General features: G+C 36.7%; 5 protein-coding genes across 6 annotated transcripts; 1 reads left to right on the plus strand and 4 right to left on the minus strand.

The window, feature by feature from the left end:
* Positions 1,099 to 1,887, minus strand: LOC104701923. Its single transcript, XM_010417688.2, has one exon. It carries the CDS (start codon positions 1,675 to 1,677, stop codon positions 1,318 to 1,320), a length of 360 nt encoding a protein of 119 aa, XP_010415990.1. The 5' UTR covers positions 1,678 to 1,887; the 3' UTR covers positions 1,099 to 1,317.
* On the minus strand, positions 4,033 to 10,914 carry LOC104701924 (CCAAT/enhancer-binding protein zeta-like). The gene is made up of 16 exons (XM_010417689.2): positions 10,017 to 10,914; positions 9,799 to 9,871; positions 9,574 to 9,693; positions 9,233 to 9,308; positions 9,025 to 9,093; positions 8,852 to 8,932; positions 8,686 to 8,757; positions 8,337 to 8,429; positions 7,979 to 8,128; positions 7,804 to 7,887; positions 7,571 to 7,714; positions 7,238 to 7,327; positions 6,989 to 7,071; positions 6,522 to 6,908; positions 4,981 to 5,203; positions 4,033 to 4,887 (listed from the first exon to the last, which is right to left on the minus strand). The coding sequence occupies exons 1-16, from the start codon at positions 10,741 to 10,743 to the stop codon at positions 4,234 to 4,236; spliced, it is 3,126 nt and encodes a 1,041-aa protein (XP_010415991.1). The 5' UTR covers positions 10,744 to 10,914; the 3' UTR covers positions 4,033 to 4,233.
* Positions 11,513 to 15,500, plus strand: LOC104701926. 2 transcript variants are annotated; one of them, XM_010417690.1, is made up of 7 exons: positions 11,513 to 11,678; positions 12,172 to 13,139; positions 13,244 to 13,914; positions 14,002 to 14,151; positions 14,235 to 14,461; positions 14,541 to 14,625; positions 14,712 to 15,500. In XM_010417690.1, the coding sequence occupies exons 3-7, from the start codon at positions 13,849 to 13,851 to the stop codon at positions 15,357 to 15,359; spliced, it is 1,176 nt and encodes a 391-aa protein (XP_010415992.1). In that variant the 5' UTR covers positions 11,513 to 11,678; positions 12,172 to 13,139; positions 13,244 to 13,848; the 3' UTR covers positions 15,360 to 15,500. The 2 variants fall into 2 exon arrangements, with proteins under 2 accessions (XP_010415992.1, XP_010415993.1); XM_010417691.1 differs by having other exon boundaries at positions 14,721 to 15,500.
* On the minus strand, positions 17,412 to 21,069 carry LOC104701927. Its single transcript, XM_010417692.2, has 3 exons — positions 20,962 to 21,069; positions 17,859 to 20,870; positions 17,412 to 17,779 (listed from the first exon to the last, which is right to left on the minus strand). Exons 2-3 carry the CDS (start codon positions 19,485 to 19,487, stop codon positions 17,690 to 17,692), a joined length of 1,719 nt encoding a protein of 572 aa, XP_010415994.1. The 5' UTR covers positions 19,488 to 20,870; positions 20,962 to 21,069; the 3' UTR covers positions 17,412 to 17,689.
* On the minus strand, positions 21,539 to 23,885 carry LOC104701928 (protein TIFY 11B-like). Its single transcript, XM_019227763.1, has 4 exons — positions 23,554 to 23,885; positions 23,088 to 23,214; positions 22,586 to 22,927; positions 21,539 to 21,944 (listed from the first exon to the last, which is right to left on the minus strand). The coding sequence occupies exons 1-4, from the start codon at positions 23,837 to 23,839 to the stop codon at positions 21,803 to 21,805; spliced, it is 897 nt and encodes a 298-aa protein (XP_019083308.1). The 5' UTR covers positions 23,840 to 23,885; the 3' UTR covers positions 21,539 to 21,802.

Genomic DNA, 24,898 nt, shown 5'->3' on the forward strand with positions numbered 1-24,898 from the left:
TAACCTGAGTTCGAATCCAATTTCTTCTAATAACCAACGTTGAAATAAACAGAACCCATAACAATTTTGCTACCAACCGAATTTATAAAACACCTATATAATACTAGTATTATAGTACTAGTACTATATAGGAGAGATGTAATGTAATGAAGAAGACATAAGTAGAAGAAGAAGAAGTCCCATGAAGTTTGCGGAAAGGACACACCGAGTGACTTGTCAATCATTAGCGTGTCGGAATCAATTAAGAAGCTTAATTAAAACTTGACAAAGAAACTTCTCTTCTCTTTGATTACTCTTTATTTATATAATGATTAGAGCTTATATAATGATTAGAGAGCTTCGTCTTCGTACTTAAATCTTATAAATTTAATTTTTGGTCTAACTAATTTATAAAGTCCTCTTCTCGCGTCCCTTTCGTCACCACCTCGGAAATTAATTAATATCTCTATAAATTTATAATGCACACATACACAATAATATTGGTAAGCAATGCCAATTAGTACTAATTATAAATTTATTATGTCGACTAATTTAATCTCGTGAGCTTTTAATTTATTTTTTTGTATGGCTGAAAGTTTAGGAATATTTGAAAATATATATATATATATATATATAATATCTGCAAGTAGAAAGAAGAGTAGGGTCATGAGATTGGGACCAGGTCACCAACGCGTCATGAGAGCGACCCATTAATTTAAGTTTGCATTGTATTTTTCTATTTTTATACGCCGAAAAAAAAACTGTATTTGAAATTGATACTATACACAAATGTTATGATACGCACAAAAACTCCATGAATATTTGATGATATAAATCATTGCTAGTCATATTTTTTTATAGATAAATCAAAGAGAAAATGAATTTGGAGTCATCATATTATTTTATTTGTTTAATTGGCACTAAAGCAATTTCGAACATCATCAAAGGCCTTCTTTATTATGTCATGAGACTCATGACTCATAGAGAAAGATACGTTACAAAAATAGAAACAATAAGTTACAAAACCGCCACATTATAAATATATATATAGAAACAAAACTAACCAGAACACTAAGTTTGGTTTTCTCGAAATTGCTGAATTTTTTTTTTTGTTCTTAATCAAGAAAATTATTCTTTGTTGGTTTAAGAAACTACATATGCTCTTCATCGTAAAATGCTCAGAAAAACAGAAGCAAATGACATGGTTTAAGAGATCATGTTTGGATCACACACCGCATCGAATCAAAATACAAATTATCAGCAACAACAAAACAAGAACAAACAAAAAAAAGTAATATATATTATACGAAATAAATGTATAAAATCAATCGGTCCATGTCAATAAGTATAGAACTCAGCCAACTCTTCAACGGATCCTCCTTCTTGACCAGACTTGAGCATCCACAACAAGTGCTCGAACAAAACGACTTCACAAGCTACAACAATCTCACGATCTTGGTCGACGGATGATCTAGAAGATCGATCTACGAGTTCTTGAAAGAGCGGATGAGAGATGATGTCTGGTCTAAGCATGTAAGGTCTTCGTGTCTGACCAACATAAACCACATGGAGATTGCTGTCCTCTGAGAGCTCGTCGGAAACAGCCGCTGAAGAGGTTGAGTGGTGGTGGTTCTTGGCGAAAGAAGGCCATTTCTTCATCGCCGACTTGAGCTTTGTCAGCTTCCCGACTTTGGCCATTGCTAAATTGATGCTGAACTGTTTCTTGGATTTTAAACAAGAGAGAGTTGTTGAAATTAACTAGCTAGGGTTTATAGGGTTTATGAGGAGATTTTATATGTGGTTGATGTGAGTGTGTGTGGGGATCAAAAAAATTATTGGATGAAGAAGAAGAATGTTTGAGAGATGTTCTTGGGAGGAAATAACGAGGAAGGTTCGTGTATATATATATCGAGTGAGATAGAGAGAAAGGGAGAGACGACGTATAGGTGCATGACCCACCGATTGATGCATAACAGCTAAGAGCTAGAGATGAGGACATAAATGGCAAAACTAGTATCGTCTTTGCCCATTGTTTTTTCCTTTTTTTTTTGTATCTTGTTATTAATTACAAATAAAATTTGTAATAATTTTAATATTGAAATCAATTTTTCCATATTCATAAAACTATTTACATATATTTTTTTACATTTTTCAAATATTGAAGATGGAAATGATAATATAGTACGTAACTACGAGACACAATACAATTCAGTTTACTTTAGAAAAAATATTTGATTAGTAAGAAACCAAAGACTACTCGAAAACATTACATATATTAACCGTATTTGAACAATATGCATGCGAATAATTTCATCATGTAACTATCGACCATTTTTAGACGCTAACCCAAGTAATTTTAAAAAAAACAATTAATCGAGATTAACATGACAAAAACTATATATATACACACAAATATTATACTTTATATATATATATACTTTCATAAGGTCTATATTATATTTTCTTGCATGTAACAGTTTATTTCGTCTACGTATGTCATAACACCATATTAATGTTTATTGAATAAGGTTTTTTTAATTAGTAATCCTATAATATATTCATATATACATATAACAATATATATAGATATAAAATGTTTAAGATATATACGTATGTGCGGTGTGAGATGTGTAGGCGACCTCTTATTGCGTGTTGTTGTCTAATGATCGGACAAAGAGTGATGTTTTTAGATAACGATTACATCTTGTCCACAATTTTGTTCAATATTACCCGATAATGCTAATTTTTTGTCGTTCATATATACAAAATAACAAATATGGTCTTCATGACTTCCTTCTGTCGACTAATTTTTGTTTTTCTCAATTCATACGAATTACATTAATTAATTTATTATATCTGAATTTACAAAACCATTCGATCAAATTAATGTAGATTCGAAAACCCATATAAACTAATTTGACAGTATTTGAGGAAAAATAGGTTCTAGACATATTATGATTGTTTTTTTTAATATACAAAATATATACAGTCTTTTTAGTTAGCCTTTTCAATATATCAAAGATATTGCTCATTTTTTTGAATAAAGTTAGTTTGGCATTTCCAAGAAATTAGGTGGAGATGACCTTACTGTCTGTCTTTTTATGGAACAAAAAAAAAGTTGCGGATGGTAAGCTAATCATTTAAGGAATTTTAGTTGATACTTCTTTTTATAAATTGTCGAACATAATACTTGGTTATGGCAAAAGTAATCAAATAGTAAAATAGTACTCACTCATCAATCATCATTATGATATTAGATAACTAACTATCCAATGTCTTATCTCAATAAACTTATGTACGTATGCATCTAGACATAATCAAGAGTCGGGAAAATGAAAATGACACAAGCACATATATGCGTATATGCGTGTGCATATATAGACTGGAATGATCACACGAACCGAACCAGACAAGCAATCTAAATTTTGGAATACTAATTACTTCCGATTCGTAATCACAATATTCTAAGGATAATGCTTTTTGCGTTAGAGATTTTAAAAAAATATTAGTGAAAAGGTTAGGAACTTATTTAAGTGAAATTATAAATTATATGTTCGCTAGAGTCCAAAACTAAAGTAGAGACAAGCCAGTTGGGATGGTGTTGTTCATGTAAGTGCGCGACAATTGTGCAACTAATCTTCTTTAATTTTCGACTTCGTGTAATCTATAATAATAATACGTATTTGTATTTCATACGTATTTCTATTTTATATTTGTCGACGTAATTAAATATATCGTTTTGACCTGATCCATTTATGGATTTGGAAATGTTTCAAAATATTGTACATCTTTTTCTAAAATGGGTTTAGGTTTAGATATGTTCTTTTAAAAGTAAGATTTTTAAGGTTCGGTTATCCCCAAAAAAAGTAAGATTTTTAAGGTAACATAAGAACTAAGCATGTCTTAATCATATCACTCAATTAAAGATCTAAGATGATTTTACTAACCACCAAATTACAACTAAATCAACTTGGATTCTCACGCCTGTCATGATAGTGTGGTACCATCACATCACTATGTTCAATTTTTGTATTTAACTGTAAACAAAAATACTCAAAAAGTTCGTGATATTTGAACAATAATTTCAAGTCTCAAGTGATTAAATTAAAAACATAATCGTACAATATTTCTTTTTAAAAGAAAAAAAGGCCACAAAAATTGGAGTAAATTATCTCCAGTGTTTCAGTATAAACTCACCAGCACAAGGAGCCTTGCATAACACTCAACAAGTCTTGCTTATTACTTCAAACCTTTTTACTCTGATGCTTTGGTCTTCTTCTTTTTCTTCTTCTTTGTGGGCTCTGATGCTACTACTTTTCTTTTAGACTTGGAATCATCCTTCTCGTCTTGGTCTATTAAATGCTCGTATTCTTCAAGACTCGCAAATGGAGATTTCCGTTTTCTTTTCTCTTGCTTTTTCTTCTTACCACGACCATCATCACCATCACTATCATTATCACCACTATCATCAACATCTTCTTCACCATCATGCATGTCCATTTCCATGTCTGAGTCCATCTCTGCATCACTCACATCAGCCACAAGCTCTTCCTCATCGTCTCCTGCTACTCTATCGAGATCATCATAATCATACTCACTGCCTTCTTCTTCCACAGCATCATCATCAACATCATCCAACATATTCTCAATCTCATCATTGTCACTCTCATCACCACCATCGAGTTCAACATCACTACCATAGTTTTCTCCACCATCACCGTCATTGACATCGTAAAGTTCTTCGGCAGCTTCTTCTTCAGGTAGCTTCTTCTTCTTCTTTCTCTTTGATTGTTTCGTACTGTTCATCTTGTTCACATAGAACTTGTGGAAGACTAGATCCTCCGGGGCCACGTCTCCTTCTTCTAACGAGAGAATCTCAGCTCCAATCACACGGTTTGACATGTCAAGCTGTACATGCAAAGAAAAAGAAGAACTGTTACAGGTGAAAGTAGATAACAAAATGGTTTACAGCTCTAGTTGTTGGAAGCTTGAGCTTTTTACCTTCTTGGAAGGTTCGATCTGGGAGCCACCATGCCAAGTGTTTTGCTTTGCTTTCTTCTCCATGAATTTATCCAAGAAAGCACTGAGAGATAAATCGATCAACGGGTTTCCGTTGTAAATAATATTTGTTCCTGAGAGAAGGGTTCCGGCCATTGTAGCAACCGAGGGGTGAGCATGTTTTGAAAGAACCACCAACTCCCACCAACTCGCACGGTCTGCGTTACTGTTAATTTGAGATCAAGGATTCAGTTCCAACCAAGAAGGCTTAAAATATTATCGTTGTTCCACGCATAGCTTGTCAGACATATATTTAGGACAAAAGCAGTATACTTAAGCTTCGATGAAAGATGAAATTAACTGACCAGTAAGAAGGTTCTCTATGACGAGGATCATATCCTCCAGGAAGAAAACTTGATTTCTTTGGTGGTTGGCTTCTTTTTTCCATGTCATTAGAAACCTCCATGGTGTTTTGAAGCTCATGGGGAGTTTCTTCTATAAACAGCTCTTCAGAATCATCAGAAGCATAATCATCCTCTTCATCAGATTGCCTGGCTGCCAAAGCCTCTTCGTCATCTGAAGAAGAATCACCATCTCTACCTGTAATTTCACCACCATCATGATCAACTTGAACATTACTCTTCTCATTCTCTGCTACATTAATGGGAACAATATCATCTCCCTCTATCACATCCTCAAAATGTTCTACATCTTCTTCTTCCTCAACTGATTCACTCTGGACCACCATCTTCCTGCAAGGTATATATACGGACCATTGTATCACCAGATAAAAGCCATGGCATATATGGTTAACAGAACAAAAAATGCTTACCATAGAGGTGGTCTTGCTTTTAACACTTCAGACAAAAGGAAAAGGCATGCACAGGCATACTGTGGTGGCTGTTGAAGTGCAACCTATTCAAATATTTAAGAGTAAACTTTAGAGATAACGGAAAAAAGTTTGTATACAGAGTGTGTCAACACGAATAATTAATATAACAAAATAATCAAGATTTCGGTATAGGACGAATGATATTAATATTGTCACTGAAACCATAAATTACTTGTTCATGTTACCAACCTGCAAGATTCTTTTGGCGAAGGCAGCCACACGCTTCACATTTATATCATTTTTCATGGCTCTGAGAAGAAGTCCAATAAACATTTCAGCCTGAAAATTAGGAATGAAAAATTATTAAACAGGGTTATGAAGAAAAGCCTATGGCGTATGCCAGGGGAGGATACATAAGTGTTTTTCNAAGCACTGAGAGATAAATCGATCAACGGGTTTCCGTTGTAAATAATATTTGTTCCCGAGAGAAGGGTTCCGGCCATTGTAGCAACCGAGGGGTGAGCATGTTTTGAAAGAACCACCAACTCCCACCAACTCGCACGGTCTGCGTTACTGTTAATTTGAGATCAAGGATTCAGTTCCAACCAAGAAGGCTTAAAATATTATCGTTGTTCCACGCATAGCTTGTCAGACATATATTTAGGACAAAAGCAGTATACTTAAGCTTCGATGAAAGATGAAATTAACTGACCAGTAAGAAGGTTCTCTATGACGAGGATCATATCCTCCAGGAAGAAAACTTGATTTCTTTGGTGGTTGGCTTCTTTTTTCCATGTCATTAGAAACCTCCATGGTGTTTTGAAGCTCATGGGGAGTTTCTTCTATAAACAGCTCTTCAGAATCATCAGAAGCATAATCATCCTCTTCATCAGATTGCCTGGCTGCCAAAGCCTCTTCGTCATCTGAAGAAGAATCACCATCTCTACCTGTAATTTCACCACCATCATGATCAACTTGAACATTACTCTTGTCATTCTCTGCTACATTAATGGGAACAATATCATCTCCCTCTATCACATCCTCAAAATGTTCTACATCTTCTTCTTCCTCAACTGATTCACTCTGGACCACCATCTTCCTGCAAGGTATATATACGGACCATTGTATCACCAGATAAAAGCCATGGCATATATGGTTAACAGAACAAAAAATGCTTACCATAGAGGTGGTCTTGCTTTTAACACTTCAGACAAAAGGAAAAGGCATGCACAGGCATACTGTGGTGGCTGTTGAAGTGCAACCTATTCAAATATTTAAGAGTAAACTTTAGAGATAACGGAAAAAAGTTTGTATACAGAGTGTGTCAACACGAATAATTAATATAACAAAATAATCAAGATTTCGGTATAGGACGAATGATATTAATATTGTCACTGAAACCATAAATTACTTGTTCATGTTACCAACCTGCAAGATTCTTTTGGCGAAGGCAGCCACACGCTTCACATTTATATCATTTTTCATGGCTCTGAGAAGAAGTCCAATAAACATTTCAGCCTGAAAATTAGGAATGAAAAATTATTAAACAGGGTTATGAAGAAAAGCCTATGGCGTATGCCAGGGGAGGATACATAAGTGTTTTTCTCACAAGATTAAAAATGTATGAAATGTGAATACGCTAACACTCTGCAACCAATTTCGGGATCTACCAAATTGTAAGGGTGATAATCCATTCATAAACTAAGAATAATCTGACGTGATGGAAACACAGAAATACAGAAGCCTCAAAATCTAACTTGCCTTAGAAGAGTTCATTGCAGAGGGAAGTAGAAGTTTCGAGTACAACGCACGGTAAAACCTGTCACTGACAATCTTATTCTTGGATGAGATCTTGTCAAGAAGCATAAGTGATTGAACTCCCACATTGAAATTCTTCGAGTGTACCTAGATGCATTCAAGATCCCATTTTCTTTATTAATTTTCTGGTTGCAACAAATGAAACGAAAGTTACACGATGAAACTTTAGGAGTTACCAGTTTAAAAAGCACCGGCGTCTGAGATTCAATAATATCATCGGCCTCGTCGGTGGAAACATATGGAAAAGCTCTGTTAACTCCCTGCAATAACGGAATAAGCTATAAGTTGAGATCTATAAAGTCTCAATGCTATAAAATATCATGTATACAAAAATAAAACATCCGGACTAACAGTTAGTAAAGCTGATAAAATCCTGGAATCCAATTCAACAGGTGAATCAGATGGTGTCTCTTGTTTAGTGTCCTTTGGGTTGGCATTTTTCTTATTAGCGACTCCTTTATCATCTGCGCCTTGTTTTCTAGTTGCTTCAGTGGTTAAAACCTACAAGAATGCAAAAACACTCCTGTATCTCAGATTTGAGTTTCCAACGGGTGAAATAATTGATGTTATGACTTATGATTACACCCAAAAGAAAACTTTTAAGGGCTGTAGAAGTCTCTGAGAAGGTAGAAATGGAGGCAAAAAATTTAAGATCACAAGAAAATGTTTGATTTCTCACTTATTTAGAAGTTAGATGCCAGTTCTATACCTTAAATAGGGCAAAATATACATCAATTAGGCGTTTTGCCACCTTTGGATCATCTCCTTTGTGGCTCAATCGAATCTGACTCAAAAAGTTAACCTGTGAAGTTTAGAAAGGTTAATAAGCATGGTTTAAGGAAAGCTACTAGTGGATAAACTTTATACTACTCTTCTTCCGTAAAGTCTCAGTAAAAATGTTTCCCATTCAGATCAAAAGGACTTAAATATTACACTTCAGATTGTGATACCATAAACCAGTTTACAGAGATGAATAAGAAAACGAAGAAAAATGGATATCGTGAACCTTAGTAGAGTAGAATAGTGGAACAGGATAAACAGTAAATAAAACGACATACCCCATGATATTTTGCACGCAACCCAAGATGAGGTCGGAAGAGAAAGGAGTCAACTTCATCAATCACCACAGCCTGTAAAAATTACTATACAGTTAAGCCAAAGAGAAGAGGCCAAACCAAAAAATCAATAAGTAACCAAATACTGAAACAGGTTGAATAGCCGCACCTTCATATTAGGATGATCAGCCAAAAGATTTGTTAGGTGATAATCAGCATTAGATGCACTCTTGTTTTGAGGATCCCCCAACTGTGTAAAGTAATCCACAGAACAATTAAAGGGGGCACAGCTGGAAATAAATAATTAGAATACAAATATTTAAAAGTAACAATTGACAATACCTTGTTCACCAATGACACTAGCAATTTCCGCTCTTGTTCTGATTTGCTTGTCAACATGAAAAATATTGTCTGAACCAAAAAGAAAAAAAATTACTTAAACATCGATAATACTTAAATGTCTAATATGACAGCTCATCAAGAATCTTACAAAACCTGGAGACCAATGCTGCTAAATAAGCTAGGGGTGCAGAGTGGTGATAGGATATACCTTTAAAGCCTTGTCTTTAAGCTCTGGGAGCATATCTTTAGATGATTCATCAAGGGCGTTGACAAATCGCTCATACCTACAAATCAGCATCGTAAGCTAATTAACTGACACATCGATCCTCTGGAACACATAGAAGATACAGATCTTGGAAAAACGATATACACACATCCCTCGTGGCCTGATTTAAACTAACTACATTTTGAAAAGCTTTTGGGAAGTATATGCTATCTGACAATGTTCTATATTTTTTTCTTGTCTAATGAGGCCATCAAAGAAGCCTAAGAAACCAACTTGATGGGGTAACTACAACAACAAGAAGCAAAATGATAAGTTTTCTTTACCTCTGTTTCAAGCATTCCTCCCAGTACCAAAATAGCAAAAGCGAGTAACCATCCTTATTTTCCGGAATGCTGTTTAAGGGTCGTTGTAAAAGTGTCTTCAGCTTGCGATCAGGTAATAACCTGGAGAAGAAAAAAAGCTCAGTTAATTAGCAAAAAAAATTAAGACTGACATAATTTTGGACACATAAAACTCGAAAGCAAAGTATGAGAGTAAGAAATATGTGCCTGATCAAAATTTCTGACAGAGCCTTAAGACCCCTAAATGCAAATCTTTTTCCAACCTTTGAAGTCACCATTCCTGCAATAAACAGAGACATCAACAAAATGCTTCAGATGATTTCAAAATTCCAAAACAAATAGAAACTAAATGAACCTAGAAAAGACTCGTTTTCATTCAATATAAAGATCAGAGTTTTTCTTGGAAACACACACAAGAAACATACCCAATAAGGCATCAAGAGACCTCATATTTGCAATGGGATTCTCTCCAACCATAATCTCAAAGGCAGTGATTTTATCAGCCACTGTCCCTGACTTTTGAGCAGACATCACCATCTTCATATCTCCACCTTTTCCTTTCGAAGTTACAAAGTCCTCTGCGTATTGCCACATCAACCTCTCTCCTAATTCTCTCTTCTTCTCCACCACACCGTTGAAATCCTCCTTATTCGCCACCGCCACTTTACTACGGCCACCAAAGACCTTCTCCTCCAGCTCCGCCGCATCATTGTACCATTCAGAGCTCAATAAACTCGCTTTCACCAATGGTAACTTAGGCAAACCCTTGAATTCATCGAAACGTTTGGCCTTAACCCCAGTAGTATCATCCTCAATAGATAAAAATCCAGGCTTTGGCTTCGGCTGTATGGTTTGTTTCGCCGCCGCATCTTTGTTTGGATTCTTGCCCTTTTCATTTCCAGTGTTCGATTTCGGGTTCTTTGTTGCGTCTCCTCCTTCTTCTTCATTAGCCTTATGATCGGCGGAAGCGTCCTTCTTAGGTTTTCTCTTTCTCTGGGATTTGGGTTTAAGAGGCTTTCTGAAATCAGTGTCGTTGAAACCAGAAGAAGGAAGAGATGAAGCTAAACCAATAGAGGAAGCGAACGATGCGATGTCAGATGTGAGTAGACTCAAGTCCTGAGATGATTTACTCAATGGCTTTGTCTTTGACATTGTTTTTTTTTTTTTTCAATCAAAGCATATGAAGAGGGGTTCTGAGAGATTGCAGCAGCAAAATTAGGTTTGATTCAAATCTCTGTGCTTTTGAGATTGGAGAAAGAGAACTTCAAAGTGGTTTTTTGGGGTTCTTCTACAAAAGCCTTTTGCTAGGGTTTTAGAAAACGGCACGAGAGACAGAGCAGACACAGAGAATGGCAAAAGTGTAATTTAATAAATTATACTGGATTAAGACAGGGGCAAAACAGTCTTAACACCCAAGTCTCTCTAATTTGTCTCCGTGTAAAGTTCTTTCAGAAACAAAAGCTTTTGTGTTCCTCTGAGACTGTCCCAGCCCAATAGCTTATGTGTTCACTAAAAGAACAATATATTTTGACAAAAACATTCGGAAATCGCTTTAGTTCACTACGCAACCAAACAATTCATGGAGTCCATTAGTGTATTAGACACTTTATGGAAAGAAATTAGAGAAATAGACATTTTTTTGAAAAATTTGAGAAATAGGCACTTTTCTTATTTTTGTGAGATAAAGTATTTGTGAAGCAAATTAAGTTAAGTTAGTATTTAAAAATCCCCCGGATACTAAGGACAAAAAAACTGAAAAAGACCAGTGTACCCATGTCTGATATAAAATAGAGTTTTATTAGTTTATTCTATTTTTTGTGTAATTGGATCCCAAAATATTGAATCGCAACCCATTTTATTTTTTTCGGCCCAAACATTTAGGCTCAAATATTTTTTGATCTAATATTTTGGCTCATTAGTTAACAAATCGCAAACCTTAGTTTCTGGTTACGACTCTAGTCCGGTGTACGAGCCGCTTTGAGAGAGAGCAGTTTCAGAGAGTCCAGTTGGAGAAGCGATGTCTATAGAGGCTAGGTGTACTCGTAGTGGTGCGAAACGCAGGATAAAAGGCGAGAGTAGCAAGACAGGTCAGTTTCATTCTGAATTTTGGTGTATTTCGAATTCTATTTCTAATTTTGGTGTTCAATCCGAGTGTCTCGATTTTTTCTACTTTTGGTGTTCAATCCGAGTGTCTCGATTTTTTCTACTTTTGGTGTTCAATCCGAGTTTTCTAGTTTTCGATTCCAATCCGAGTTTTTTATTCCATTCCCAGTTTTCGATTTTTTCTACTTTAGGTGTTCAATCTCGATTTTTTCTACTTTTGGTGTTCAATCTCGATTTTTTCAAATTTGTTGTTCAATCCGATGTTTTCGATTTCCATTTTTCGTGTTCAGTCCTATTTTTCGATTTTTCTCTAATATCTTTGTCTATATTTTTTGGGTGTTCAGTCCGAGTTTCGATTTATATTTTTGGTGTTCAGTTCCGAGTTCTCGATTTCTCTTGTCCTTTGGTGTTCGGATAGTGTCTTGCAGTTTTCTCATCTTTTATTTACTAACAAGTCAAAATTTTATAAAAATCCAGATCGGAATCTCTCTTCATGCATACTGCCGAGAGAGTCAGAGGTTGAAGAAGAAGGTGTCGACCATGGTCTTCCAGAGTGAATCCTTGGAAGAGGTTGCTATCCTAAGGAATCAAGGCTCAACATCTATTCCAAACCGGAGTACCTAGGGGATATTGCTGAGTACCTCGCCGGTACAAGTTTTTACTACCGTCTGATGAACTCCCAGTTTGGAAAGCTGTTCAAGTATCCAGTCTGCCGTACACTTCACTCGGCCAAGCTTATTCATGGTCCGTTATGTCGGCAATTAGTGACGAAGAAGAGGCATGAACTTTGGTTCGTTTTTGGAGGGAAGCCTATGAGATTCTAACTCCGAGAATTTCACATTACGACGAGGTTGGCATGTGGACAATTTCCGAGTGAAGAGGAGTTCAAAAGCCATAACAAAAATTCAACCAGTGTTTGGAAGAGATTATTTGGTGCAAAAAAATCTGTGAGTGTCTCAAGCATCTCGGATATGCTAAAAGCAGACAGCAAACTGAAGGAAGATGATGAAGAGAAGATGTCTCCCTGGAAAAGGTTCTGCTTGGTTCTGATTCTCTTGGTGGACGGTGTGGTTATTTGCAGTAACAAATACCTTCATATAACAAACAAGTATGTGGAGATGCTTGATGATATTGAATTCTTCTTGTCATACCCGTGGGGCAGAGAAGCATTCATCCATACAATTGAGAGGTTTGGACCTCCTGAACAAAGCAGTACCGACCCCTTCATAGAACTTAAAGCCCGCCTCAATCAAAAAAGCAGTTGCTGTTATGAATTTCCATTGGCACTCCAAATGCAGGCGTTTGATGCAATTCCACTGCTTTTGTCTAAGATACCGGAGCCAGGTGACATGCGCGATTATACTCAGATTGCATATGAGGATCTGGGGACAAATATCATCATTCTACATCAAAAAGACATCCTCCAGGTGGAAGTCGATGAAAAGGTAATGTACACCACTTTAGTTGTACACTTCTCGTTAACATTAGTTATTTACTGCGATGTCTTGTTTGAAACTGTTCTCACTGACATTCATTTATACATTTGAAGGTTGCTTACACGCTTGAGGGTGATGGGTGCTTAGAAGAAATGGATTTTGGGTGGGACGAAGATGCTGTAGATGAGAAGGTGAATTATATGGAGAACTTGCTAATCGAAGGTCATGAGTTTACTCAGTCAGAATGGCCAGGTGGAGAAGTTGTTGTGAATGATGACAAAGCTAGTGGTGTTAAGAAATCGGCTGCTAGGTGAGGAGTCAAGAAAGAGCCTGCTAGGAGAGGTGGTAATGTTTCAAAAGCCAAAAAAGATGCTGATACAAAAAAGGATGATGGAGACAATATTGAGATGGTGAAGAAATTGATAGCGGAGGCACAGAAAGAGACAGAAAAAGCATTGAGGGGAGAGATGATGAAGATGTTTGCCGGGCTGACTAAATGTGACTGTGGGGGTCTATTGCCATCTCCCAGGGTCAACAATAAGAGGAAAAGGACTGAGGTGGAGACAGAAATGTGTCCTGAAAAAACAGGTGCTATGGAGGAGGGAGATAGCATTGCTAACAGTAACGCCACAAATGGGCTGAGGCTTACCCACATGTACAAGACATCATCAAAGATCTCGACTCACTGGATCTGTCAGTCCCCCAAGAGAGTTCAAAAATGGATAGTGGACATGTACCAGAGAAGGTGGGATATGATAATACAGCAGGAGACGAATTTGGACAGGTAAATATGATTTAGTGTACCATATGCGGAATTTGGTGTTCAATCCATTTTGGGATGAATACAATCTAATTTGTTTTTGACTTGCAGAGCATGGACTTTGAGAACGAATGGTGTACAAGCAATGATTCACCGTTTGTTGAACACAATGCCTTTGCTATTGTGCCCTCCGGTTTAGAAAGTGGACATGAAGGATTATGTCATTATCCAGAAATTGCTGAAACAGAAACCTGCGGAGAGGTTAGTGAACACCTAAAATTGGTTTATATGTATATATCAATGTTCTTTAGTTATTTGGCTCAGATTATATTGCTTTTGAACAGGAAAAATTGGGTTCTTCTCCGCAGAGTCCACAATTGTTGGTAAAGAAGTCTAAGAGAGTTCCCCGTGCTTCAAGGTACGTTAAGGGTGGAGAGTATACTGGTGGTGACCCAAAGTTAAAAGCTCTATTTGCAAGCAAGCAGAAAACTCCTGAGTACCACCCGATGTCCTGTTTAGATGTGGACAAATTTGAGACGTTAAAGGACCTGCTGGAGGCCAATGAGGAGCAGTAAGTTCAGCTCAGCTAGATTGTTAGTTAATTTATTCTTGTAATTAAATTATCTAACAAATAATTGGTTATTGTTCAGGGCGTTTACGATTGTAACTAAGCACACAATAACATATCGGTTTTTCCTCGACATAGCTGAGGCCCAATACCCATTGAACACAAAGGTAAAAAACATGTACACCTATCTGATTGTTTTATTTACATCGAACATGATAGTATAAGTCACTAAGTTGTTGAGAATGATAAACAGCATATGCAGGTAATAATGTCTATGCTATGGCGCAGAAGGGGAGCTGTGTACACCACAGGAAGAGCTTCTTTTGTTGACACTTATTCTGTGACCCTTCTAAATAACAAATACGAGAGTTTCAAGGCGTGGAAGAATAAGAAGAAGTACAATTGGGGACTGGATTTAAGAGCATTTGTTCTGGGCAAATCAAAAGGGCAGATGCCAACAACGTTTGTACAACATGTCGACATGGTGTACATCCCTATGAACTGGTCCGACAAACACTGGGTAGGTCTGTTAATTAACTTGAGGCTGGGTGAAGTAGAGGTGTTTGACCCTTGTATTGAAGCTAGCTCCGACGAGGAAGTAACGTCTCTGATGGCGCCTGTTGTAGAGATGGTTCCCTGGTTGGTTATCGATACAATTGGAAAGAAGTATAGAAAGAACTTCTCAACAAAACCACTAACATGGAGGAGGGTTGAAGGAATATACAAGAACCAGAGAGGAGGAGGTGACAGTGGTCCTGTTGCAGCCAAATTTCTTGAGATGCACGCGTATGGGCTCGGCATACATGAGATGGGCATGATTACGGATGACAGTGTTGACGAGTTAAGGAAGGTGTACGCGATGGATGCATATGAAGCGTTCATTGAGAGGTGTGAGGACTAAAAAGGTTGAATGAATTTGGGGACTTGAATTACTTTTTCTGTTTTGCTTGTTTAAATTTTGAGACCTGTACAGTTATTTCAAATTAGCTGTTTAATATGAATGGTTTAATGTTTTTATAAGTGTGCAAAACATTGTACACCACTGAACTGAAGATGAATGGTTTAATATCTTAGTGTTTAAATGTTTCAATCTGGACACCAAACTACACAACTAGTTTGCTACAGTACATACTTTGTAATAAAAAAAAAAAATTAAACTCATATTCTAAGTTCAAAATATTCTATTAGGGTACAGATGGTACATCACAGCTGTATACCCTGTGCATTATCTTGTGGTGTACAGAGAATACACCACATCTGAATTCCTTGTGCAAACGCTTATAGTGTACAGACTGTACACAACGTCTGAATACCCTAAGCATTTTTCATATGGTGTACTGAGGGTACACCGAATTTGTCCAAAGAGTATACCACATCTGTATACCCTTAGCATTTTCTATTGGTATACGCTCAGTACATATAACTGTATATCTTACTGTATATAGCCTCTAAAATGTGAAACTATACCCTCAAAACTATACCCTAAACCCTAACCCCTATCTAAACTATACCCTAAAGTACAATAGTGAACTCAAACCTTAAAAATAAAACATTTTGTTTCAAGATTTAAGTTCAAAAGTGACATAGCACCATGAATAAAAAAAGAAATTTTGAAACAATAACCTCAAAAATAAATTCTAAACCCTAACCCCATCAAAACTAAACCCTAAAGTACAATAGAGAACCCAAACCTTAAAAAATAAACATTTTATTACTCTATTTAAGTTCAAAAGTGATATAGCCCCATGACTAAAAATTGAAATTTGAAAACAGTACCCTAAAATATAAACCCTAAACACTCTCTCAAATCTATACCCTATCTTGTGGTGTACAGAAGGTACACCGCATCTGTATACCACATGCATTATGTTGTGGTGTACAGAGAGTACACCATATCTGAGTTCCTTGTGCAAACGCTTATAGTGTACAGACTGTACACCACATCTGAATACCCTAAGCATTTTTCATAAGGTGTACAGAGGGTACACCTAAGCTGTCCAGAGAGTACACCACATCTGTATACCCTTAGCATTTTCTATTGGTGTACGCTCAGTACATCTAACAGTATATAGCCTTTAAAATGTGAAACTATACCCTCAAAACTATACCCTAAACGCTAATCCCTATCTAAACTATACCCTAAAGTACAATAGAGAACCCAAACCTTTAAAAAAAAACATTTTGTTTCAAGATTTAAGTTCAAAAGTGACATAGCACCATGAATAAAAATAGAAATTTGGAAACAATAACCTCAAAAATAAATTATAAACCCTAACCCCATCAAAACTAAACCCTAAAGTACAATACATAACCCAAACCTTAAAAAATAAACATTTTGTTACTCTATTTAAGTTCCAAAGTGATATAGCCCCATGACTAAAAATTTAAATTAGAAAACAGTATCCTAAAATATAAACTCTAAACCCTAAACCCTCTCTCAAATCTATACCAATTCTTGTGGTGTACAGAGGGTACACCGCATCTGTATACCACGTGCATTATGTTGTGGGTTAGAGAGTGTACAATACATATAACATCTTTGTCTTATTTGACAATATTGTTGAATTTCTGGTCAAATTTGAATTAGAAATTGTTGGAAGTAGAAGAGACAAAAATGCTGCAACAGTTCTTGTCCTTCTCAAATTAGAAATATTATAAAAAATTTGACAGCTCTTATTTTAGAGTCATTGTACCTTTGTCTTCACATATAAAAGGCAAAAGTATTTTAGAGCAAGAATATTAGAGAATATTGAAGCAAAACAAGTGGGAGGGGGGCCAAAAAGTGATGATCCTTATTAAGGTCCTATTTCTCCTTTTATGCAATTCTCACAATTGTCTAAGGTTTACTTCCTTTTATTTAGTATAAACCCTAAACCCTAACCCTAATCAAAACTATACCCTAAAGTACAATAGAGAACCCAAACTTTAATATGAATAATTTGAATATCAAAAATAGAAAATAAACACATAAATCCCTCATAACAATAAATCAAGTTGCAATATAATTCGTTGGTGGGCAACCTCTGGTGTACCCTGATTAGCCAGACTTGTACACCATCAAAGTAGTGTATCAAAAGAAAGGGGATGTCAATCCAAATAACGGATTGGGCTATAGTCCTTCTAGCTCTTAAAGTATCAAAAAATAACATACCCCGTTAAAATCCGAAAAACTAAAAAAGGGTGTACAGAACGCCACAACTGTTGTACACCTTCAAACACCAAACTTCAACTTCAGCGGAGCGGGACCGAACAACGAACCCTATTGTGTCCCAAACCATTGCACCTACCGCATCTGTTTTGCTTTGAGCTGGTCTTCGATTTCTGTTAAAAAACATGTATATCGTTGTTGTAAATATGAAAGACATAAATAAAAAAATAAAGGAAAGGGTAGAAAGTAAACCTCAAACTCTCCGGTAGATGGGATCCTCGTTTTAGGTGGTCTCCCGGGAGGACGTTTAGTCTCAGGTGGAAGAATATAGCGTATCATGATGCATTCCGGTACGTTTACCTCTGATGGGTCTTGAAGTGGTAGGATAACGCCATCAAACGTTGGACGCCATGTATCTTTCTTGTGCATGTGGCCAACAAGTGATTGGTATTCAAGTCCCCTCGCCTTTGCAGCAGCCATTGCGTGTGAACAAGGGATTTGAAGCAGCTGAAATGCTCTACAAGTGCAAGTACGTTTCTCTAATGATACGTGGAATTTTTGTCCATCTTTTGCTGTGATTTCACAATCCCAAGCCGATGCAAGTCGAACCTGTACACCAATTGATTCCTTAAGCTGCTTCTTCAAAAATTTCTCAACTTCGACAGAAATATACCCTCGACAATTAGTCACCTTCTTCCTCCGGGATTCAAACCACCTACTCAGCATCTTTCGAAAGAATTCAATGAGGGCAACAATTGGGCTATCTCTAGCCGGTAGCAGTGCATGGTTGAGAGATTCAGCTATATTGTTTGTCAGTAAGTTATAGCGCTCCCCTTTAAAGTGTGCACGCGGCCAATGTGCAACTCCAATCTTCTGTAGGTATTTCCAACATTGAGGCTTCCTTTTCTTAATACGTCCATACCACTTGTTAAAGTCTTTAACTCTGAACGCCTCCCCAGCTTTCCAAACAAGGCCGACCGTTCTTGAATACAAACTTCTGATATTGCACTTCAGGTGTACGAGACAACAGCCATGGTGCGCTCGAGGGTACACCAGAGACTTAGCATGGTATATTGACTGGTGGCGATCAGATATGATAGTTAGATCAGTCCCATCGTGTACAATGTCTTTCAGTTTCTCCATGAACCAGGTCCAGGAATCGTGATTCTCGCTGTCCACTATAGCGAAAGCTATTGGAAATACCTGAAAATTTGCATCTTGTCCACTAGCAGTAAGCAAGCATCCGTTGTATTTTCCGTGGAGGTGAGTTCTATTGATAACAACAACACGCCGAATGTATTTCAGGCCTTGAATACTTGCACCCAATGCAACAAAAGCAAATTTAAACCTTTCCTCTCCAACCTCATCATCTTCTATCAGTAAGTGGTACACCGTCCCAGGATTTGCAACTTGCAACAAATGCAAATATAGGGGCAAAAGTAAGTAAGAAGACTCCTCTGTCCCCTGAGCAGACGCTACCGCTAATTCTCTGGCTTTCCAGCATTTCCAATAAGAAGCCGTAACATTATGCTCCCCTAACACAACTTCAGGTAGATCTCTCGCTCTAGGACCCCCTAAAACATTTACATACTTCGACCGTAGTAAAGCAGACATTACCTTGGACGTGGCGTGTTTTGTAAACTGACCTCGGGTCTCCACATCACAAATATGTTCGAGCTTCACTTTCCTAACTTCGTACTCCTCGCTATCACCTATCTGATGCGCGTACACCCGCCAGTCGCATAGCTTGTCAACACATTGTGCAACGAGATAACACTTTTTGTACCTGACAAACCTAAAGCGAAAAACCTGATTGATTGCATGAATAAACAGTACTATTTTGAATTCATCTTTCGTCTCGAAATTACGGCCAACATACATCACGTCGTCTTCTTTACTAAGATCTATGCCATGAACTCATTTGTGTCAGTTTCCATGAACATCGGTTCAATGTCTTCAAAACCATATATTTCAGACATTTGAATCCCTGTTTTTAACGCTGCAGACTGTTTTTCCTTCATCTCAGTAGAAGACAATTTTTTGAGACTTTTTTCCTCTTACCTTCGACAGGAGCAGAAACATCTAGCATCGGAGGAGCACAATCTATCAGCAGAGGACGGCAGTCTTCAATAGGAGCACGTCAAGGTAGCAACGGAGGAGGGCTGACAAAATCATCCATATCACGAAGAAGATCAGTATATCTCTGTACCTTTCTCGGAGGCGGGTCCATTACATCATCGTTGCCAATTTCTTGTCTGGGAGGTTCCATCATCACATCATCGTTGCCCATATCTTCTCTGGGAGGTTCCATCTCCCCATTGTCCTCTAACACAAAATTTGTCCAATAGTCGTAATCGTAGTCCTCCTCATCTGCAAATCCATCGTCTTCAGCATCCTCTTCTTCACTGCAATCAGTACGAACACTGCTTTGGATATCATCATCATTGGTTTCGATATCAGCAAGCACTCCCGAGCCTTTAGCAATCCGAGCCTCAACTGCTACAATTTGAGATAAGAGAGTCTCATCATCAATATCACCGAAAATGTCAGTCTCATCGCGATGGTGTACGCTCGTTTGCTATGGTACACCAATGGTGTAAGGTTGCAGATATGTAGCAGTGTTTACGGCAATCACCTCCCTGCAGTCGTTCTTCTCTTGTAGGCAGCCATTCTTCTCTTGTACAAGTGGACCACAAATTTCTAGATTCCTCTGTGCAGAAGATGAGACCTTTTGGTGTACCACAGTCTCATCGCGATGGTGTACGCTCGTTTTCTGTGGTACACCAATGGTGTAAGGTTGCAGATCCGTAGCAGTGTTTGCGACAATCAGCTCCCTGCAGCCGTTCTTCTCTTGTACAAGTGGAGAGCCACGGATCGAAGGAGAGACATTTATTTCAAGGGGATCTAGGAACCGAAGTTCACCATCAACGAATCTTTGCAAGGTGACAAACAGATTTACAGAATTGTCAGACTTAAGGAGGGACTTGAAAACCCTGAAAGACCAGTCGTCTCTGATTTCCGTCGGAGGTATCTCCCGGCCGTTGAGCCTAACCAAAACATCATCAGCCCAGTAAGACATTCTAACAAAAACATCATGGTCAAAAATCCTGAATTTTTGTTGGATAGTTTCTTCAAAGGATTTAAATGTGTGGATGAATCCGCAGTTTATACACTTCCCAGGCCTAGTTTTGTCAATCTTGAAGTCCCACCACCCATTATCGAAGCAAATCCACCGGCCGACCAAGGAGACGCACAACTCGTCCCCTGAAAAACAAAACAGAGAAACGTTTGTATAAGTGGGTGATGAAGCAAAGCCAAAAATTCTTAAATTTTAAGAGTTTTCTAAAAAACAAACCTTCCATATTGATGCCACTTCCACAATGCTTCTCAAATTTCACTCTGATTTCGGAAAAAATGGTAAGTGTTTATGCTCTGGTTCAATGTCGATGAGGTTTAATGTCGTGCAGACAAATAAGATTCAACATTAAATAATGAAGATGAGGAAGCTAAGTTTTGGAAATTTTTTTTTTTTTATTGATGTGTGAAAGAGATTGAAAAATATAAAGCCCATGAACAAAAAAATATCAGGTCCAATAACAAATTTGTTTTGTTTTTATTTGTATATATAATTTCACACAAAAAATGGTATAAAAGTATATTACTAAAGGTCTCTCTAATAGAAATCTGTACTAGAGAAAGAGAGAGAAATATGTCTATTTCTCAAATATCTTTGTATAAATGCCTATTTATCAAATTATTGTACGAGAAAGTGTCTTCCTTCCTAATATTGTCCATGCATATGAATATGATGATGGCATGAGCATCCGTCTCTGGTTTGTCACTCGTCTTTCCATAGCCTCTCTTCAAAGTCTGACAACTCTTAGAAATCAGCTTTTCTGTTTCTAATTTCAAACATTTTTAGCTATATAACGTCATTGTAAAACAACTTTTTTGGATTTTAAATAAATTTTACATTCAATTAAAGATATATGAAAATAATACTAGCTACGTAAATACACTTCACTCAGATTGGTCAAAAGTATGGAATGATATATATAAAAATATATATTTGGCTTCAAATAAGTGAAACTACAAACATGAACTCGTGATGACTTTCAAATCCCCTATAGCTTTGAGTTGAAGATCTTTGGAACACTGTCCCTCCTTTTTTGTCAACCTCCATCGGCATATGATGATTAATTATGTGCCTTTGGTTTTGGAGGAGTTGCAAAGTGTCGTGAGGATTGGCCTGCCTTTATCGATGGACTGACCATCTCTGGCTTTGAAGGAAGATGGCTACCGTTTTGGTTCACTTGATATGGAGCTCTAGCCACAGCCCTGTTATTCAAAACGTATACTTTAACTTGTAAATTATATAGCTCTTATAGAAATATTGAAGCATCATCATCAAAATTAAAATTAAACAAATTAATTTGATCGTGGAATCTATATTATTAATACTTCTCTTTTTTGACAATACTATATACTACTTCTTTACTGGTTGTGTACATAGTTTAAGAAGAACAAATTAGAGTCGTCATTATGCTTGGTCTTCATAAACAAACTAGATATTGACTTACAAAGAGTTTTTAATTAGTGTTTCTTTACCTAGAAATTTCCTGATATTTTACTAATAAAAATTCTTCAAACAATAAGGACTAGCTAAACACTATAACAGTTGTGGAGTATTCAGAACGAAAAAAAAAAAGTCACCTGTCAACACGAAGTGATTAACTCATATTTCTTATATATTACTCTATGTCTCATCTCAAATTAAAAGTATTTTGGTGACAAGTTCCTGATAAGATATGGGATTCCTTAAACAAAGCGTTGAATCATCACTCTCCTAATAAGTTGAGCTAATTCTATTTAGGTTAATTGTACATATTAACTTTAACTAGACTCATATTCGATATTAGGACCAATTTATGTAACCAAAAAGAGAAAAAAAAAAAAAACAGATTCCAAGTTTAGTTTACCTGTCTTTTCGTTTAGCAAAGAAACGATGAAGAGAAGCTCGTCTTGCAATGCGTTCCACACCCTGATGTTGCTGCTGCTCTGTTTGTTGATCTTCATTGTTCCCTGAACTAGTTGGTTCATTCAGATCAGGTATGATCACATTGCTTTTGCTGCTGATGCTAATGTCCATGTCCAGATTCATCTGAGTGTTCTTCGATTTCGATTCAACATGAGCAACATGATTCGCTGCTTTCGCTGCTACTTGCATTATCTCCTTTGCTTTGTCTTCAGGAAACTCGTTAAATACCATAACTTTCCCTCCGAAGAATATGGTCAGCTGTGAATTACCAGGCTCCGGTTCACTGAAATCAAAATCAAACCCGTTTGTATTGTCAAAACTTCACACATCTATAACCGGTTTAAACCGGCACTCCTTGCGACAAAATGTAATAAAGATTGAACATGAAGTCATATCTAACCGAAATCTGGAAAAGGTACATATAAGTTGTATGTGTACGGTACCTGAGATCAATTATATCTATGGCTTTGCCTCCAGAAGAAGTAGAGGCTTCACCATTAGAAAGCTTCTGAATCAACTCGAAGGATCTAGTTCTTGAGGTTTCTGCCTTCTTAATCACATCTTGTTGACCTAAACCAAACCAAAAACTAAACGATTAAAACTCTCACAATTTTACTACCAAAGTAAAAGTAAAATTACAGTTTTTTAAACATTTTCTTAAACAGTCTCAAAGAATCTATCATGCTCAAAATTAGAGGGACAAAACAAATATTTGGGTATTAATTATTTAATCTACAGAGCAGCTCTAGCAAAGGACTAAAACTCTCATACCCCTTATGCTATATAATCAAGAATCAGAAACCCCTATGTTGAATAATCAAGAATCAGAGATTTCTATAACTTTGGTCTTTATGGGCGGCGGCGTTTGAAGTAAAAGTAAAAGGAGAGACATATATTAAAAAAAAATACCTTTGAGATCGAAGTTACCGGCGAGCTCAAGATCGGATTTTCTAGCCAAACCGATATTTATATTCCCAAAACTTCCCTTTTCCTTCAAGTACCGGCTGAGCAAACTACACCTCTGAGAAAAGTTGGACTTCTCCGGCGCTTGTCCGGTCGACGACATACTTATGATTGATATTACAAACACAAAAGAATCAAAGAAGATTCCTGCGTATGGGTTACACGTAAAAAAAAAAAAGATGGAGAGGATTACAAAAATAAAAAAGTATAGAATGTCTTGTGTTTTGCTCATGTGTAAGTTATATAATAAAATCACAAATCCATTTTAGCCAATAGGTTTCTGTGGCTTTAACATCTCCCGAATAAATAAAGAAAACATATAACGTGTTTTTATTTTATTTATTTATTTATTTATTGTTTACATAAATCTAGTAAGTGACAGTGATAGGTGTCCAATATAGAAAAACGTAAATCGTCACGAGTTTGTTTTTCTTAATTATTATACACCTAAACGTACATGCCATATCTCTCGAGTCTCGACTAGCACAGTTTATTAGAGATTTACCATGGTCCAAATCTTCCATTACTATGGTGTCTGATTAACATATTAATTATAGGTTATTTAGTTTCCTATATATATGTCCTTATAAAATATGAAATTATTTCATTTGTCACGAATCGAATGAATTGACAATATAAATATAATAAGTAATGACAACAATTACCGACAAAAATAATAAAAAGTAATGACAAAAACCCAACCAACGTTTGTTACAAGTTCCTCCGGCACGTTTTCCTTGCGCAAGCCGTTCGATATTGTTAAAAAAAAAATAATGAAAGAAGAAACAAAAAGTGGAAGAAACCAGATTGGGTCCTAGTTGTAGAGGGTGATGGCGACGTTAATGGATGGAGTTAAATCAATTTTGCCCCTTCAAAATCGTCGGGGACCGAGAGGGTTTTGCTACTAGTAACCACGACTTTGTCCCTCTGAGATACTCGTTTGGTGGTGGCAATACTCGTTATTAAAGTGCGTAAGTGAGGGTGTTTTATAAAGTCGGATTTGAAGTCTCACGTCGGCTGATGGCTAATACGACTTGAATAAGTGGGAACCCATAGACGACAGTAGAAGAACTTGTGAGTGGATGGATATTTAGTTTTTTTCATCGATGACTTATCCCCGACAGAGCTTTTAGGACACGTGAAGTATAGTTTATGTACATTTAGGATGTCAACATGTGTCGGAATCTTACCGGTACCAACCTTAATACGTGCGTGATTTGCGTTTTTTTTTTCTTCTTATAATCTTTTTATTACTAAAGAAAAGATATTGCATATATACTTTTGTGCTAAG

Source organism: Camelina sativa, chromosome 7, assembly GCF_000633955.1.
Source record: "Camelina sativa cultivar DH55 chromosome 7, Cs, whole genome shotgun sequence".
Taxonomy (NCBI): Eukaryota; Viridiplantae; Streptophyta; class Magnoliopsida; order Brassicales; family Brassicaceae; genus Camelina; species Camelina sativa.